Source organism: Mastomys coucha, unplaced genomic scaffold (genome assembly GCF_008632895.1).
Source record: "Mastomys coucha isolate ucsf_1 unplaced genomic scaffold, UCSF_Mcou_1 pScaffold15, whole genome shotgun sequence".
Lineage (NCBI taxonomy): Eukaryota > Metazoa > Chordata > Mammalia > Rodentia > Muridae > Mastomys > Mastomys coucha.
In genome coordinates this window covers 130,842,748-130,859,580 of record NW_022196897.1, presented here as the reverse complement: position 1 = coordinate 130,859,580, position 16,833 = coordinate 130,842,748, and the positions used below count along the sequence as shown (strand labels likewise).

The 16,833-nt window shown below is 43.1% G+C and overlaps 1 protein-coding gene across 1 annotated transcript in view; it reads right to left on the bottom strand.

Moving 5' to 3' along the window:
- The window catches only part of Slc24a3 (solute carrier family 24 member 3), a 485,196-nt gene that overhangs the window by 39,969 nt on the left and 428,394 nt on the right, over window positions 1–16,833 (bottom strand). Inside the window, exons 8-9 of the mRNA XM_031372121.1 lie at window positions 13,756–13,781; window positions 5,275–5,328 (exon numbers count right to left, since the gene is read on the bottom strand). Coding sequence (XP_031227981.1) covers window positions 5,275–5,328; window positions 13,756–13,781 — 80 coding nt within the window. The remainder of the gene's footprint in view (window positions 1–5,274; window positions 5,329–13,755; window positions 13,782–16,833) is intronic.

Here is a 16,833-nt window from a genome sequence, read left to right as displayed (position 1 = left end):
TCAACTTTTGCTTGCATTCAACATTCATCTAATAGAAAGGCCACAGCTTTCCAGGTTCAGTATAAATACCTTTCCTTATGTCAGCGACAAAGTCAGTGGCTTTTTGTTTCTTTCTTTCAAGGTCTTACTGTGTAGCCCCATGGTAATCTGGAACACACGACTCTTGGACTTACAATCCTTCTGTCTCAGAAGAAGCAGTGTTTATGCTATCTTAACCCAGAATCTATTTTCTCCTTGAAGATACCAACTTTCACAAGGGTTTGCTCTCAAAGTATAGCAATATCTTATTAATTTATTGGTATTTTAATAACAGGACAACAGTACCATACAATGAAGGCTTTTTAAAAATTTACTGTTTTTTTGAAACCAGATATTACACTGATAACTAACTGATTATATTCTGCCCTGATAAAAACCTTGAAAATAGGAAGTATTATTATTATTTTGCAAAAAAGGAGACTGAGATTAAAAAATGGCTGAATAATTTAGCCATATTCCCAAGCCATGGGTGAGAGCTGTTCCTTGGGATGAATGGGAAATGCTTACACTCGAGAGAATATAACCTCATCTACAAACTTCATCCCAAGAGAAGTGACCAGGATGAATAGAGGTAAATTCTTGCTAATGCTTCATGTGCCACATAACCTGAAAGGTTTCTACCTATCTGGCAAGTCCAAAATGGCCTTTGGATTTTCAGACAGAATGTTTAAAGTTATTTTAAAGCGATCTAGATCCCAGGAGGCAGCTGAGAGTCTAATATATGCCGTGTGGGTTTTTTTTTTTTTTTCATGGCTGTGGCTCTGTTTTATATTTTTAATTGAATGTTTTAAATTTTGTGCTTGCACCCTGAAGCTATTTTATTGTGAAGCATGCAATTTTATAAATCAGATTTTATAAAAAAACCCAATGATTAGAGTCTCTGATTGCAGAGAGGGGCAGCCTAAAGAGCAGAGACTTCAGTTTAGAACTTAGGATGGAATTTATGCAGGGAGTTCCATGAGAGCAAGAGCTGTTATTCGCAGCTTTATTTGTGTCCTGCTGCTTTGAACATCTGGAATGTTGGGAAAGCCGAGGCCTCAGCAGAAACAGTCTCCTTAGCTGCTATATTTGGTGCGACTCAGGGGTCGAGGCTTGCTTGTTACCTTAATGTCCCCAAGTCTGCTGAGCAGCTTTGCACCTTATGGTGACTGGGTGCGAAGGTGTCGTGGCTGCAGAGAAACCTTGCTGGCAACGTTCCTCAATTCCCCTTTCCTTTAGAATCCATCTATCTATGTTTGAAGACTACACCATTTTGCAAAGCCTCTATTAAATTCAAGATGGTACCCACAACTGTCATAACTAGGATTTAAGAACCCAAATGATCAGCACAGAGGGGACCCTGTGTGGCAATTCTGGAATCGCTGAAGGATCAGTTTCTCAAAAGGAAGCAAGAGGATTCTTGATTCTAGAAACCCAAACTTAGAGCTTCCAAAAAATATATATTTTTTTTAAGAAGGTGAAATAAGTGGAAGACAGGGAAGGAAGCTGTGAGAACCACTGAAGACATCCCTACTGTGGCACTGACTCCATTCATAGGTTTGCCATTTGAAGCAAAGAGTAAGACAGCTGCTCCAACTTAAGCTTTCTCTTCAGAGGCCAGAAGCTTTGGAAAGCCTGTGAGTCAGCTATGTTCTCAGTGGGAGATCGCCAATTAGTAATTCCAGTGGAAGGTAACTAGTTACATGGTGTGTGACTTCTCACTTCCCCACCAGTTTCTTTGTAACAATTTCAAACTCGCATATGCTTTCAGGAGGTCCTACTCTAGAAATGCCACATCCAGTGAGAGGATTTGACTATTGGACAGCTCCTCCACTAAACGCTAGATGCCATCTTGAAAAGAAAGTCAGTGAGCTGCTTATGGTCCACCCTGGACACCCGTCAGGCCAGCACCTGATCTGGCTGTTAATGTGATGCTTGGCTGTGTTGATACTGGTTTCTCCTAGCATATCTCTCAGGCCCTGGTGGCCCAAATGAACGCTTTCCCACATCTCATCAGAAAACAAACAAACAAAAACAAAAAAAAAATCCCAACTATCCATGGTAATATCCATTCTAGACTGCTGTCTGACACATCCAAGCTGACAAGTGTTGAGATGTCTCTGCTTTCCTACCCCTAGAGGGGTCTAGAGGAATGTAGAGGATCGCTGAGTTTAAGAGACAGCTCAACAGGGGAGGGGATCTACAGCTGTGCGAGCTACTCATCTCAGTGACTCTACATGGGAACCTGAACAGTATGTTCAAAAAAATGTGCTTTTATTTTATTTACAGAACAACAACTAGGACTATCATTCTTGATACAAAAAGTAATACACTTTGACTCCAGAAGAAAAAAAAACACATGAAGTGGTAGCTTAAAAACAGGAACAAGTTGCTGAACAGACCTTGTGCACAAGCTCTGCAGCCAGTCCTATAACACCCAGAGGAAGCTCCACTCCCAGGTGCTCTGACATGCCCAGGATCAGAGGTGAGGAGGACACAACATCTGTCCCAACACTGGGAGTAACTGGGACCAGCAGGACAAGGCACACAGGAGTCAGCCCAGTGGCTCGGGTTCCTTCTGGTCTCTCTGGGCTGGTGTCCTGAGCAGACCTTGGATCCAGGCTCCACAGCCAGTCCCAAAACACCCAGAGAAAGCTGCTGCACTTCCAGGCACTCTAACAAGTCCAGGATCACAGGATCCCAGAATCACAGGATCACAGAGACTGCCTGACTCTTAGGAGTTCTGACACAACCAGGATCACAGGAAGGACAGTCTCCAGTCAGATTTATCAAGGGCAGGTAGCACTAGAGATAACCAGATTGGGGGGGGGCAAGTGTAAGAAAATAAACAACACAAACCAAGGTTACTTGGCATCATCAGAACCTAATTCTCCCACCATAGCAAGTCCTAGAAAAACCATCACACCGGAAAAGCAAGATTCAGATCTAAAATCATTTCTCATGATGATGATACAGGACCTTAAGAAAGACATAAATAGCACCCTCAAGGAATTACAGGAGAACACAGGTAAACAGCTAAAAGCCCTTCAAGAAGAAACACAAAAATCCCTTAAAGAACTACAGGAAAATACAATCAAACAGGTGAAGGAAATGAACAAAACCATCCAGAATCTAAAAATGGAAATAGAAACAATAAAGAAATCAGAAAGAGAGATAACCCTAGAGATACAAAACCTAGGAAAGAAATCAGGAGTCGTAGATGCAAACATCACCAACAGAATACAAGAGATAGAAGAGAGAATCTCAGGGGCAGAAGACACCATAGAAAACATTGACACAACAGTCAAAGAAAATGTAAAATGCAAAAAGCTCCTAACCCAAAGCATCCAGGAAATCCAGGATGCAACAAGAAGACCAAACTTAAGGATAATAGGTATAGAAGAGAGTGAAGACTCCCAATGTAATGGGCCAGTAAATATCTTCAACAAAATTATAGAAGAAAACTTCCCTAGCTTAAAGAAAGAGATGCCTACAGAACTCCAAATAGACTCGACCAGAAAAGAAATTCCTCCCATCACATAATAATAAAAACACCAAATGCACTAAACAAAGAAAGAATTTTAAAAGCAGTAGGGAAAAAATCAAGTAACATATAAAGGCAGGCCTATCAGAATTACGCAAGACTTCTTACCAGAGACTATGAAAGCTAGAAGATCCTGGGCAGATGTCATACAGACATCTACAAGAACACAAATGCCAGCCCAAGCTACTTTATCCAGCAAAACTCTCAATTACCATAGATGGAGAAAATAAGATATTCCATGACAAAACAAAATTTACACAATATCTTTCCACAAATCCAGCCCTACAAAGGATAATAGATGGAAAACATCAACATAAGGAATGAAACTACACCCTAGAAGAAGCAAGAAAGTAATCTTTCAACAAATCCACACAAATCTAATTCCACCACTTACAACAAAAATAATAGGAAGTGACAATTACTTTTTCTTAATATCTTAATATGAAAATTAATATTACCAACATATCCTAATGGATTGAAATCCAAAAATATGAGGAATTAGAAATCTGTTGATTGTCATCCAATGGTCTGTCTAATTTGGTAATTGGAGAAATAGGTCCAATATTGTATATTCTATATACACTTTCAGCTTGTTTGTTCGTGACAGTGTCTGGCCCTCTGCCTTTCTCTCTGGAATCACCAGCTGTAGAGGGAATCACTTATAAGCATCACCTGTCAATAAAACAGCTGCAGGCCAATGAGCTGAGGCAGGAAGTAGGAGGTGGAACACTAGCAGGAAGAGAGAGGATTCTGGGAAGAGCATGAGTTAAAATGAGATGAGACAGGAGACAGACTGAGGAGAGGATGTAAACCAGCAGTTAGAGAATCTCAGAGAGACACTGAGGAGATGCTGAAAAGAGACTAGGAGGAAGAGGTGGGCTGGGACTGAAGGAGAGCTAACTAAGTGTAGACACAGAATAGATTAAATGGTTAAAGAGCTAGTCAGGGAATGAGCCAACATTTATGGCATAGGCATTTAATAACTAATTAGTCTCAGAGTTGTCATTCTGAGAGCAGGACTGGGAAGGAAAAATGGAATTTAACATTTCTTGATAAACAGCTCTGTAGGGAGCTGCTCACGCAGTCATAGGGAGAAGCTCATGTAGTGAGAAAGTGAGCCCTTCAGCCAACATCCAACATCTGCTTCCCAGCCATGAGAATGGGCTATTCTCCATTATTGCCAAGGAAGAATCACCCATTCTTGGTCAATGTCATGGCTTCATCCCTAGACAATATCCAACCTGTGATCTCATGAGAGACTCTGAGCTCCTCTCAGTAAAGCAGCTCTGGGGTTTTTAATTCTTAGATAATACATATTTGTGGGTTTTTTTTTAAAGCTGGTGAATTTTGGGACAGTTTGTTACACAGTGACAGATGACTAATACATCTGGACTAAGGAAGTTTCCATGGTTTCAGTCACTCTGCTGACTCTCACCTCATCTTTCCTCACCCAGTATAGAAATACAACTTGTTGGATTTTACCTTCCTTCTAATAAAAGCTAAAAGCTCAGTTGTCAGATCCCGAAGAGAGAGACATGTACTATATAGTTTGTGAATGAAATATGGAAGTGTTGATTTTTTCATCAAATATGGGTCAAAGGGTCATTTTTATGGTTCTATGAGTCTGTGATGGTAGATGTTGAATGAGTCAGACCTCCCTCTCCCACTCCTCTTTCTACATCCTTATACAACATTGCATGTGTTTTACTTACTTCATGATGACGATATAGATGAGGTACATCAGCACAAGGACTAGAGATTCCCACCTGCACAGGAAGAAGTACAGTTAGAGAAGGCAAGCCCAGAAGCCTTGTCAAGCCAGTCATGTCAAGCCATATCAGCCAGTGCTGGAAGCATCTCATGTCCAAGGCCAGGATGGCAAGGCTGGACCAGTTACACACATTCCTAGTCTATGTGTTTCATGTTGCATAGGTCTTTTCTCCTCACCTGAATGGAAGATGCCTGCTTGTTAGTCACTCACCAGGAAGAGCTCTAAGGAAAGGGGCAAGCCTTTGAGCATACAAGTTTTTGCATAAATATTCTGGAGTTTAATTACTCACTGGGGCTACCAAGATCTACTTACAGAGAACGAACACACCAGAGGAACTGACATGGGCACTGGGAAGCAGTGGCAGGAGGCAGAGGTCTTGGCTACAAAGATGTATTGCCAGAAAGAGACATGGAGAAGAAAGAGACTCAGAGATAAGGAGAGTCAAGGAGAGAGTCAGGTAGTGGAGAGAGAGATGAAGAGGGAGAGGAAGAGGGAGAGGGAGAGGGAGAGGGAGAGGAAGAAAGAGAGGGAGAGAAGGAGAGGGAGAGGGAGAGGGAGGGAGAGAGAGAGGGGTGGTGGTGGTGGTGGTGGGGCTGGACATGGTGGACAGAGGCTGGTGCCAGTAACCCTCCAGAGCGCACTACATAGTGAATTTTAGGTCAGCTTGGAGTATGGAGTGAGATCCTGCATCCAAAAATACAAATAGAAAACCCAAGCCAAAGCATGGAAGTATAAGAAAGGAAGAGAGACAGGATTGTCCTTGTGCCTGCTGGGATCTGAATTCCTTCATTTTCTTTATTTAGCAACTAACAGTGAAAGCTCAGAGGACTTGTGGTTTGGACCCCTGTTTAGCCACAGGTTTAAACTGTTGAAGGAGCATGTTTGGTTTGGAGAGAAGGGAACTGGGGAGGTCTGAGGAGGGAGTTCTAGCTCCCTTAGCCTTTTGATACCAGAGAAATTATATATTTCTGTTATATAAAGAACACACAGAGGTCTTATACTGTTCTGTTTAATAAATGGAAAACATGGGCGATTCAAGTGGGTTTGCCTCGGGAAGGGGCTAGAATACAATCAGATACAACAGTCATCTGCATCCTCATGTTTATTGTGGCACATCATAGAAACGAGCTGACTGCCCACCAGTAGAAGAATGGATATAGAAATTGTGATATATATATATATATATATATATATATATGTGTGTGTGTGTGTGTGTGTGTGTGTGTGTGTGTGTGTATGTATCTATACATACACAAACAATATATGCCATAGTCACATATTAGTTGGCCTTATGGACTGCATTCTTTGCAGGAAAATGGATGAGACTAGAGGTCATATCAAGCAAAATAAGCCATATTCAGAAAGATAAATGTCAATCATGTTTTTCCTCATATGTGGAATACAGATGAAAAATAAAACATAAAAGTAAAAGTGAGACTAACAGTTGGGAGGGGAGCATTGGGAGGTGGGAAGAGGCCAGGGTTATAATGGGATGAATGTGGCTGAAGTATATGATTTACATGTACCAGAAAGTAATAACAAAGCCTATTATTTTACACCACCAATACAGACTAACTGACATGGAAACTCTGTGTCTACACAGAGCGCTCTCATGCCTCCTTAAGATGACTTTACTAGCATGGATTTATCCTTGTAGAAAGCACTTGGAGTGTTAGAGGATCTCTGGGCATCTAACTGTCTTAGGTTCAGTCAGTTTCTTGGCTTCAGTCTCCAGGAAGATGCCTCTACTCTGACCCCTGTTGCCTCACTCCAGAAGCAAGCATGAGTGTAAAAGGAACTTCATGATTAAGTTCTTCCCAAGAAAGGTGCATTTGAGGGTCAGATCACTGGAAAAGAACCAAATTCAGTGGCCAGGTCTCTCTCCTTTCTCTTTCCTTTGTCCTTCCTTCCCTCCTTCCCTCCCTCCTTCCCTCCTTCCTTCCTTCCTTCCTTTCTTCCTTCCCTCCTTCCTTCCTTCCTTTCCTTCCTTCCTTCCTTCCTTCCTTCCCTTCCTTCCTTCCCTTCCTTCCTTCCTTCCTTCCTTCCTTCCTTCCCTTCCTTCCTTCCTTCCTTCCTTCTTTCCTTCCTTCCTTTCCTTCCTTCCTTTCCTTCCTTCCTCCCTTTCTCTCTCCCTCCCTCCTCTCCTCCCTCCTTTTCTCTTTCCCTCCTCCCTCCCTCCTTCCTTCTCACCCTCTCTTTCTTCTTTTTTAAAAATCCTTTTTGTCATATTGTATCCCAAGACTGCCCTCAAACCTGCAATCTTTCTACTGCACCAAGAAATCTCTCCCCCCACGCTCCCGCAAAGCAAGCCCTTCTTAAGCTGGTTGTTAGCCATTTTTCAAGATCACCCAAGTGTGGGAAACCCCATCCCTGTCTATATTTCTGGTTTCCTGTGTGGGCCTGCCAAGGCCTTTCCCACGCTGAACACATTGGGCTGCTGAGGCCTCTGTGGTTTTCTGTCATTCCCTTGGCTTCTTTGCTGAGCTCATTGTCAGGGTTCCTCATGGTTCCCTCTACCCATACCTTTCCTTAGTCTGTGAGCATCTCAAAATGACCTCTGACAACACGTCCACTGTCTGTCCACTAGCCAGCGAGGACCTGTAGGTCAGCACTGTCTGCAGGTATGTGCTGGATCCAGCTCGTAAGAGACCCTAGGTGGAGCAGCTGGTATTCTCAGACATTCTCCCAGGGCTACTTCTGTCTCCCAAAGTCACAACTTGAGGAACTCAAAGGAAGAAACCAGAACACCATCTTGGATATTTTAGTTTCTTCTTGAGCCTTTGGGATCCTGACACACATATTTCAGCTCCCTTCTGACACGGGGGCCTTAGCTGATCTGCTCTCATGGATCTACAGGCCTTGTCCTGCACTACGACCTAATAGATGTGTCTCTCATGTTTTCAGTTCTAAGGTCTTGTGGATACCTATCTAACAGAGAGATGTCCCTATCTCTTGCTCAGGAAGAGAACTCTACTGTACTGAGGCAACAACTGATCTCAAGAAAATGAAGTCCCGCTTCAATAGTGATTGGTCTAAAGTTGTAATTGTTACTCCTGTCCCAGCCATCATGTTACTAAAGATATGTAAGACAAAAGGGTCTGAGAAAGGCACCAAAGCCTTTTATTCTTCCCTCTTGTGTTTACACAGACGTGATGGCTAGACTCACAGTAGTTATGTAAGGACTATTAGGAAAGGGCAGGAGAAACATCCCTGGTGTACCCAAGATACACGATGGTTGCTTTGTAAAAATGATCTTCTCCTAAAAGCATCCCAACTGACTGCTGGCTTCCATTCCTTGCTTGGAAAACAAATAAACACATGGCACAACAAGCTTTAAGAATGGTCAAAGAATCTCATTCAGGTATGGTAGCAACACTTATTTTTATGTATACAGTTAGCCCTGTTTATCTTCAGGTTCTACTTCTGTAACTCAACCAACTACAGGTTGAAAAATATTTTAAACATTTTATCTGTACTGAACATACACTGATGCCTTAAAAGACATCATTCCTATCATGGTTCCTTTTAGCATCAACTTGACACAACCTACAATCACCAGAGAAGAATGTCTAGGTGGGCATGTTGTGAGGAAGAGTATCTAGACTAATGTGAAGAGATGGCCATTGTAGGTGGCATCAGACCCTAGGCAGTTGATATTAGACTGTATAAAATGGAGAAACTAAACTTAATACTAGAAAGCAGCATTCATTCAGTGCTCTCTGCTTCTGACTGTAGATACAATGTCACCAATTCTCTGAGGATTCTTCTGCTGCTGTGACTTCTCTGCTATGTCTATACTAGAACTGTGAGCTAAAATAAACCAGTTGATCCCCAAAGTTGCTTTTGTCAGGTTATTTTATAACAGCAGTGGGAAATTAAACTAAGACAATTCCATTAACAATCTGTACAGTGGTTCTTAACCTTCCTAATACTATGACCCTTTAATATAGCTCCTCATGCTGTGGTGACCCCGAACCATAAAATTATTTTTGTCACTATTTCATAACTGCAATATTGCTTGCTACTGTTATGAGCCATGATGTAAATATCTGATATGCAGGATGGCCTTAGGCAACCCCTGTGAGAAGGTTGATTGACCTTGCCCCAAAGGGGTTGAGACCCACAGGTTGAGAACTGTTGATCCAATGAAGCAATATGTAATACATGAGACTGCCTCAACCCTGCTATTTAAACAGTATTTGCATCACATTGGAGGTGTCTTAAAGCATATAGAAGAAGGTGTGTAAATACCATGACAGTTTACATACAGACTTGAACAATCATAGATTCTGGTATCATCTGCAGTCCTGAAACCAATTCTTCACAAATCCTGAGAGATCACTGCATTTGTATTTAGCAATATTCATTTTCTTAGGAGGACTCTTGCTTCAAAATCAACACAGTTGCAATCAGTTTCCTTCTGAAGATATGAAGTGAGTTAATCACCTGCCTTAACATCTCTAGGAGCGGCTGGACTACCTTGCAACAGTGAAATTCAGCTTGTGAGGTGTCACAAAATGCCTGCTGCAGCTTAAGTGTGTATCCTGTAGAGTTTGCTTTTAAAGGGAAAGATCAGTCCCTGCCCACACACTTCCAGATAAGTCAGTGCTTGGTAGATAGGAAGACAGGAGAAGCAAACAGTGAAAGGCATATTCAAGCTCAATATATTTTGCATCTCCTAAAATGAGGAATTGAAATCCCTGGAAATTCCCCAAGCAGCAAAAGGCCAGTAGTGCAGCATTTAATTTCCCAGTCACTCATATGAGAAATTCTCTCTGTCAGTCCATGCATGCAATAACAGTGATTACACAACAGACTGGCACACAGAATGATGGGACTAAGTGCCCTGGGAGCCCTTAGCTCAGGCCTTTGGAAACAAACACTGAGAGATTTTTAATTCTACCATCCCCCAGCACTAGCACCAAGTTGCACACCACTTGTGATGTACGTGTGTGGCCCTCCTGGCTCTGTCCACACTCCTGAGTCCATGTACAGGACTGTTGGTGCTCAGAATATAGGCACTAAGGGCCTGCTTCTTTGCAAAATCTAGAATCTCTTGTAACTGGTCTTGGGCTCTATCCTAGCATTGATTTATGTAACATCACAAGGAGAGAGAGAGAGAGAGAGAGAGAGAGAGAGAGAGAGAGAGAGAGAGAGAGAGAGAGAGAGAGAAAGAGAACACTTTTGTAGTTATTTGAATAGGAATGGCCCCTATACGCTCATATGTTTGAATGTTTGGTTGTTAAGGAATGGTACTACTTGAGAGGGATTAGGAGGTGTGGCCTTGTTGGAGGAAGTATGTCACTGGGGTTGGGCTTTGGAGTTTTGAAGCTCAAGCCAGACCCAATAGTTCTCTCTTCTCTTCTTTCTTCCTTTGGATTCAGATGTAGAACTCTCAGCTACCAAGTCTGCCTGGGTGCTTAATGTCATGACAATAATGGATTAAACCTCTGAAGCTGTAAGCCAGCCCTAATTAAATGCTTCCTCTTATAAGAGTTGTCCTGGCCATAGTGTCTCATTACAACTATAGAACAGTGACTAAGACTCTTTTGGAATGAAGAAAAAAAAATCACTCTCTTTTCTGGCTCTAAGACATGTTAGTTATCTCAAAGGGTTCTGTACTAACCAAAGCTGGTTCACCAGGCTGTCTGCATATATCTCTCCCTGACATGGTTCTCATGTAGTGTTGGACCATGAAAGGCAGTCTGTGTTCTGGTTGAACGAGGCTTACTCCAGAGACCCAGTAGAAAATTCTACAAGGGATGGAACAGTGAGCTATGCCCGCAGACATTAGATGCCTGACCTGAGCCCTCCAACTCCATTATCCTGAGGCTAGAAAATGCCCCAAGCTCCTAGTATTCTGGCTGGACTCCACACCCTCAGTCACCTGACCACAGCCAGGTATGCCCCGCCCCACAGTTAGCTGGGAACAGCAAGGGGCTGCTTGACCCCTCCTCTCTCTCTAAGATATTGCTCTCTTGTCTCTTGCCCTCTTTCTCCCCATCTCCTTCCCCTCTCATCACATGGCCATGGCCGCCCTCTACTTCTCTACTTTTCTTCTCTCTCTCTCTCTCTCTCTCTCTCTCTCTCTGTTTTCTACAATAAAGTAAAAAACTATGGACTGCCTCCTTTCATCTAGACTCACCCTGCTGGAACAATGGCTTAGGCCTTCTCCTAAAGAGTCATGTCTAATCTCTTTCAGGAAAGCCTCCCAGAGTTTCCAGCCACCAGACCAGACCAAGGACTTTAGTCCCATGTAAGAACCTGCCTTCTCTCCCCACCCCCTTTCAGCCCGGGGCCACTGCCACCCTGGAGCCCTAACCCATTCTCAGCTCTTCCTCAATGTCCAGCGACATCCTGTGATGCCCACAAGCTAGAACCTGTTGTCCTTGGCCTCCATGAGGCCCAGGGACCTGGACTGCTCCCTCCTACCCCAGGGGACTGGGGTTAGTGGCTTTCCACAGCCAGATGCCCACCTGGCAGTGTAGAGAGTGCGAGACAGTCTCCTGATTCCCCCCACCCAGGGTCTCCGAGCTCTGGTGGGATGAGGATCTCTCCCACCTCTGTATTTCCCCACCGCCCGGCGCCCTACAATGTAGTGCAGTTGTATGAGATAGCACAGTGAGTGCTCCCCCAAGATGGCAGGTCCTCACCCTGGGATGACTCTTCCCAGCAGTGGTGGACAGTGCCTGAGGTCAGCAGTGACCTTGACATGCCACACGTGAGAGAGCAGCATCCCTAGCAGATGTGGGGACTTGGGGTGCTCCTAGTCATGCTGACCCCTTTTAGGCTTTTGATCACTATTATTTTAAAAACATAATTATTTATGCATCAGTATGAAGAGTAAAAATTTTAAAAATAGACTATATGTGCTTTATCATAATCTGAATTTTTAATAACTGGGTTTCTAAACATTTCACAAGCTGATTTTAAAAAGAAACTAGAGATAGGTCTTACAGAAAGTCAACAACTTATCTCTACACACTGACATAACTTCCCTATGACATTCCTTATCACTGAGGTAGGTCCTTGTTCCTCACAAGTTTTGGAAGCCAGGGAGCTGCTCTCATACAGAGGCACAGGTTTTATTCTAACCCCAAAAGAGTTAGAATAAAAGCTGAGAATGTTTTCTGAAAGTGAAGCCACAGGAATTCTGTCTCTTTTTATAGCTTATTCCTAACTCAAAGTAACGCCGTGGAAGTTTCTAGCTACAGAGTCACTCCTATTTCTAAGAAGTTTTTCATTTTCTTCTACTTATGCGGATCAAACATTTGGGGGAAAAAAAGCTGTAACAAGAAGGCATAGGACACCAAATTTCTATTTCCATTTCAAACACATTGGACTTACTCAGATCTCATTTCAAGAATTCGGGTTTGGACAGTCAGTCAAAATGCAAATATCCTTCCATTTATTTAATTGAATTAACATCTTCTGTCTCAGTCACCATGGACTCTCAGAGCCACAGGATACCTTTTAGGGTATCAGCAGCACTTTAAGGGATAACCAACTGCACTGTGCTTGGATCCTGACTCCTAAGATGTCACTGAGGCTTAGAATACTGAACTTGGTGTGTGCATTCTGCTACAGCTTAGCTCCAGAATGCTCACACAGGCCTCCATGTTGAAGGTTTGGCTCCCAGTTTGGGCATTGGTATAAGCCTGAAGAGGCAGGGCCTAGTGGAAGGTCATCGGTAGGCATATGACCTTGAAGAAGACAGTAGGACCCTCTTTCTACTGCTTTCTGGTCATGGGATGCATGGTTTGGTTTTGCCAAACATTCCCTCTTACCATGATATGCTGGAAGAACAAGGACCAAAACCTTTTAAGGTGGGAGTAAAAAATGAACTTTTTCTCTTTATAAATTGATTATCTATGTTACTTTGTTATAGTAATGGAAAGTTGACTGACAGAGATCTGAAAAGATTAGTCAAAACTACAACCATGGTCCACAGAAAATTTATAACATGCAACCTCTACAATAAAGACATCTAGATATGAAGATAGGAATCCCATAGACCCAGTCCAAGGGAAATGCTTGGTAAAAGGTAATTTAATGCTTTTTTTTTTTTTTTTGAGAGAGAGATGGGGGATTCTAAGGAATCCTGGTTGTTTTAAGGTGTCATGAGATTTTCTCCTTTTCTAGATTAGATTTACTTATTCGTGTGTGCTTATTTACTTGGCACACATAGGCAGGCCAGGATGGGTGTGGAGGTCAGAGGACAGCTTGTGGGAGTGAGTTCTCTCCTTTGATCATATGGGTTCCAGAGATTAAATGCAGGTTGTTGGCTATGCTTCAAGTGCCTTTGCCTGCTGAGCTATTTTGCTGTTTCTCTTTCTTTTCTAAACCTCAACTCCAGCCTGCAATGCATTTAGCTCTGCACTAGAAAAGGGGACAGTTTCAAAGGGGGAAGAGATGTACTTACCAAGAAACTTTTTCATCGTAAATGAACTGTGGAAAAACAAAATAAGAAAGGGAGTTAGCGGATCACGCACATATGTGCACATACAATGTTTTAACATCGAGTGCTGTCAATCAGCGCTCACTGCTGGCGTGGTGGCAGTCATGACTGCACTGGAATGTCAGGCACCTGGGGGCAAACTCTTCCTGTAGTCTTCGGCTATTAATAGTGAAAGGGCAAGCTGTGCAAAAATTGTTGTGGGGAGAACCACTAGGTGGTCCAGGCTGCCCTTCTGTTTCTGTCTCCAGAGATAGAGGGACTGGGACTGGGACAAGTTGCGTCATGGGCTTTAGGTCTAGAAGGGGAGGGAGTAACTTGGCAGGTACTTTGGAATGCAGATCCCTTAGCTGCCACTAATGACATTTCTGTACTTCTCAGTTCAGTGTGTCGGCCGTTCACAGATTCGATGTAAGCACTTGACCTTCCACGCTCAACATTGCCCTTTTAACTGACTGCTTTTGTTAGAGCACAACCAAAAGTAGGGGGATCAGCACCCCCTTAGCATCTCACACAGAAAGTGACCAGGAGTTAAGTGTATACAATGGAATGCATTTGCAGATCCTGGGTACTGTTGGCTGCCCATGCCCTGTGCCTTCTGTTAGGGAAGGAGGCTCAGGAAGGTGAGAAGCCGTGAAGGGAACAAGTAAGAAAGACTTTGTTCTTATTGGTTAGGATCAATAGAGCCTCTGTAACAAAGGTTCACCAGTTAACCTCCAGCCCAACACCACCCCAGATCAATCTCCACCTGGGAAAACAAAAGAAAACAAGACAAAATACAAAAAACCTGGTAAAGTCTTTCAATTTATATAGGGAAACAAAATTTTGTAAAGCAGGAGTAATTTGGGGGTTGTCCAACCCATTGTGGAATTGATCCCAGGACTTAGGCTTGGCTCTTCTTTTGGCTCTCCTTTCTTGACACGCTCATTGTCCACATGACTCATAAGACCTAAGGATGCACCTGTTGTGGTGGTGGGAAGCCATGGAAACGGTTACACAGCTTCTCCCAGCACGATGTGTTTGAGGAGCACTTCCTATGGAGACAGAGGCCGCTGGTGACACTAAGGCGGAGGCTGCAGTACCAAAGCATCATAAGGCAAGATGGTAAATGTAGCTAACGATGTGGGCACTGCTTTGCTCTCCAGAGATTCTAATAATCTCCAGTTGTGTGGAACACAGAAGATATCTCAAAGACCCACCAGGAGCTCTTCCTATGAGTTTAAAGGTGTGGGAGGCAGGATCCATGCTTATAACTGTTCCTTTTTTTTTGAATATTGCTTCATGTTTTTGTTACTGTGCCTCTGCCACCAAGTTCAACAAATTGACATTTGGATGAAAATGCCAAGTTAGAATGGGAAGAGCACTAGAGGCATCAAGGGCACATTCCTGAGCTCTGGGCTGGATGTGTACAGTCCAGATCCCTCCCCTCAGGCTGGATGGTCCAGCCCCCCACCCCAACAATGATTCATGGTTGTTTTTTATAATTACTAGCATTAACAAATTGTTATCATGAAATAATGGAATGAAACCGATTATTTAAGATGGAAAACATTTTTATTAACTACTTAATTTAATATTAGTCTCAGCCATGGGGATGGAACAATTACTTCATAGTCGCTAGGAGAATATGAGACGCTAGGAGAGTTTAATTGACCGGGTCAATTTAATTCTCTTGCATCAGAGAAGGCAGGCAATGCCACATATGAATGTAGCCTTTAGGGAGCTTGTGGTCTGTATGAGACTGTACATAGATGGGGGTGCAGATCCTACAAAAGTAGTCACCAGGAGTCAACTAGCCTTAGTGCAGAGGCACAGGCATCCTTTGTGTGCTTTCTAGGAACAGCTGTGGGCTAGTATGCCTTTAACTATTGATTATTTAAAGAAAAAATAATTATTATTATTTTTATTATTACTATTATTAGGCTTGTACAAAGCTCCTCACTGTGGCTTGGGTGTAAAACTTCCCCCGCAGATACATAGTCTTGAATATTTGGTCCCCAACTGGTACTCTGAGAGGTTCCTAAATTGAGCCTGTAAGGAAATCAAGGTGGAAAATAGGCTTTTTCCCTTGTAGGAAAGGTGGGGAGGGATTTATGGTCCGTCTCAGAACTTCAGTGGGGACAGGGCTGGAAGGTGGGGGAGGCAGGGTGGCATGGCCATCCTTTCCTGGATGACTGGAAGTAAGGAAATAAACATAGATGGCAGGATATTCCTTCAGCAGGTCTGTGGTGGCATCCTAATGGAGGCCTAGAATCACTCTGAGTGGACCGTTAAAACGATAGGCAGGTATCCTTTTGCTTTTGTTTGAGACTGCTGTGGAAAATAGGTTTGGTATTCCTTACAGATATTATTTAATTAATTTCATTCTCTTGAGAGAAGTAATGCAAATATCTCTGTTTTTGTGGTCTGGCTGCAAGAGGGAACATCCTCTTCCTGCCCCCATGCTGTGTAGCATCAACCATAGAAGAAACCCGAAAAATCTTTCCTCGGTTCCATTTTCTCACCACTAGGTGGTGCTCATATCCCAGCCATCCACCCTGGTTTAGGTAGCGACGTTAAAATGAAGTGGTATGAGCCTGATTTTCTTTTCTTTTTCTTTTTAATTTTTTAATAGATATTTTCTTTTTTACATGTCATATGATATCTCCTTTTCCAGTTTCCCATTCGAAAAATAAAGAAAAAAAAAACCCAAACCTTGTTCCCTCCCCCTGCTCACCAATCCACGCTCTCCCTCTTCCTGGCCCTGGCATTCCCCTACACTGGGGCATAGAACCTTCACAGGGCCAAGGGCCTCCTCTCCTGCCCTTGATGACCGACTAGGCCATCCTTTGCTACATATGCCGCTGGGCTGGAGCCATGAATCCTACCATGTACTCTTTGGTTGGTGGTTTAGTCCCTGGGAGCTCTGAGGGTACTAGTTCATATTGTTGTTCGTCCTAAGGGCCTGTAAACCCCTCAGCTCCTTGGGTCCTTTCTCTAGCTCCTTCATTGGGGATGCTGTGCTCTCAAGCCTGATTTTCAAGGCTTGGGTAAACCTGCGGGAAG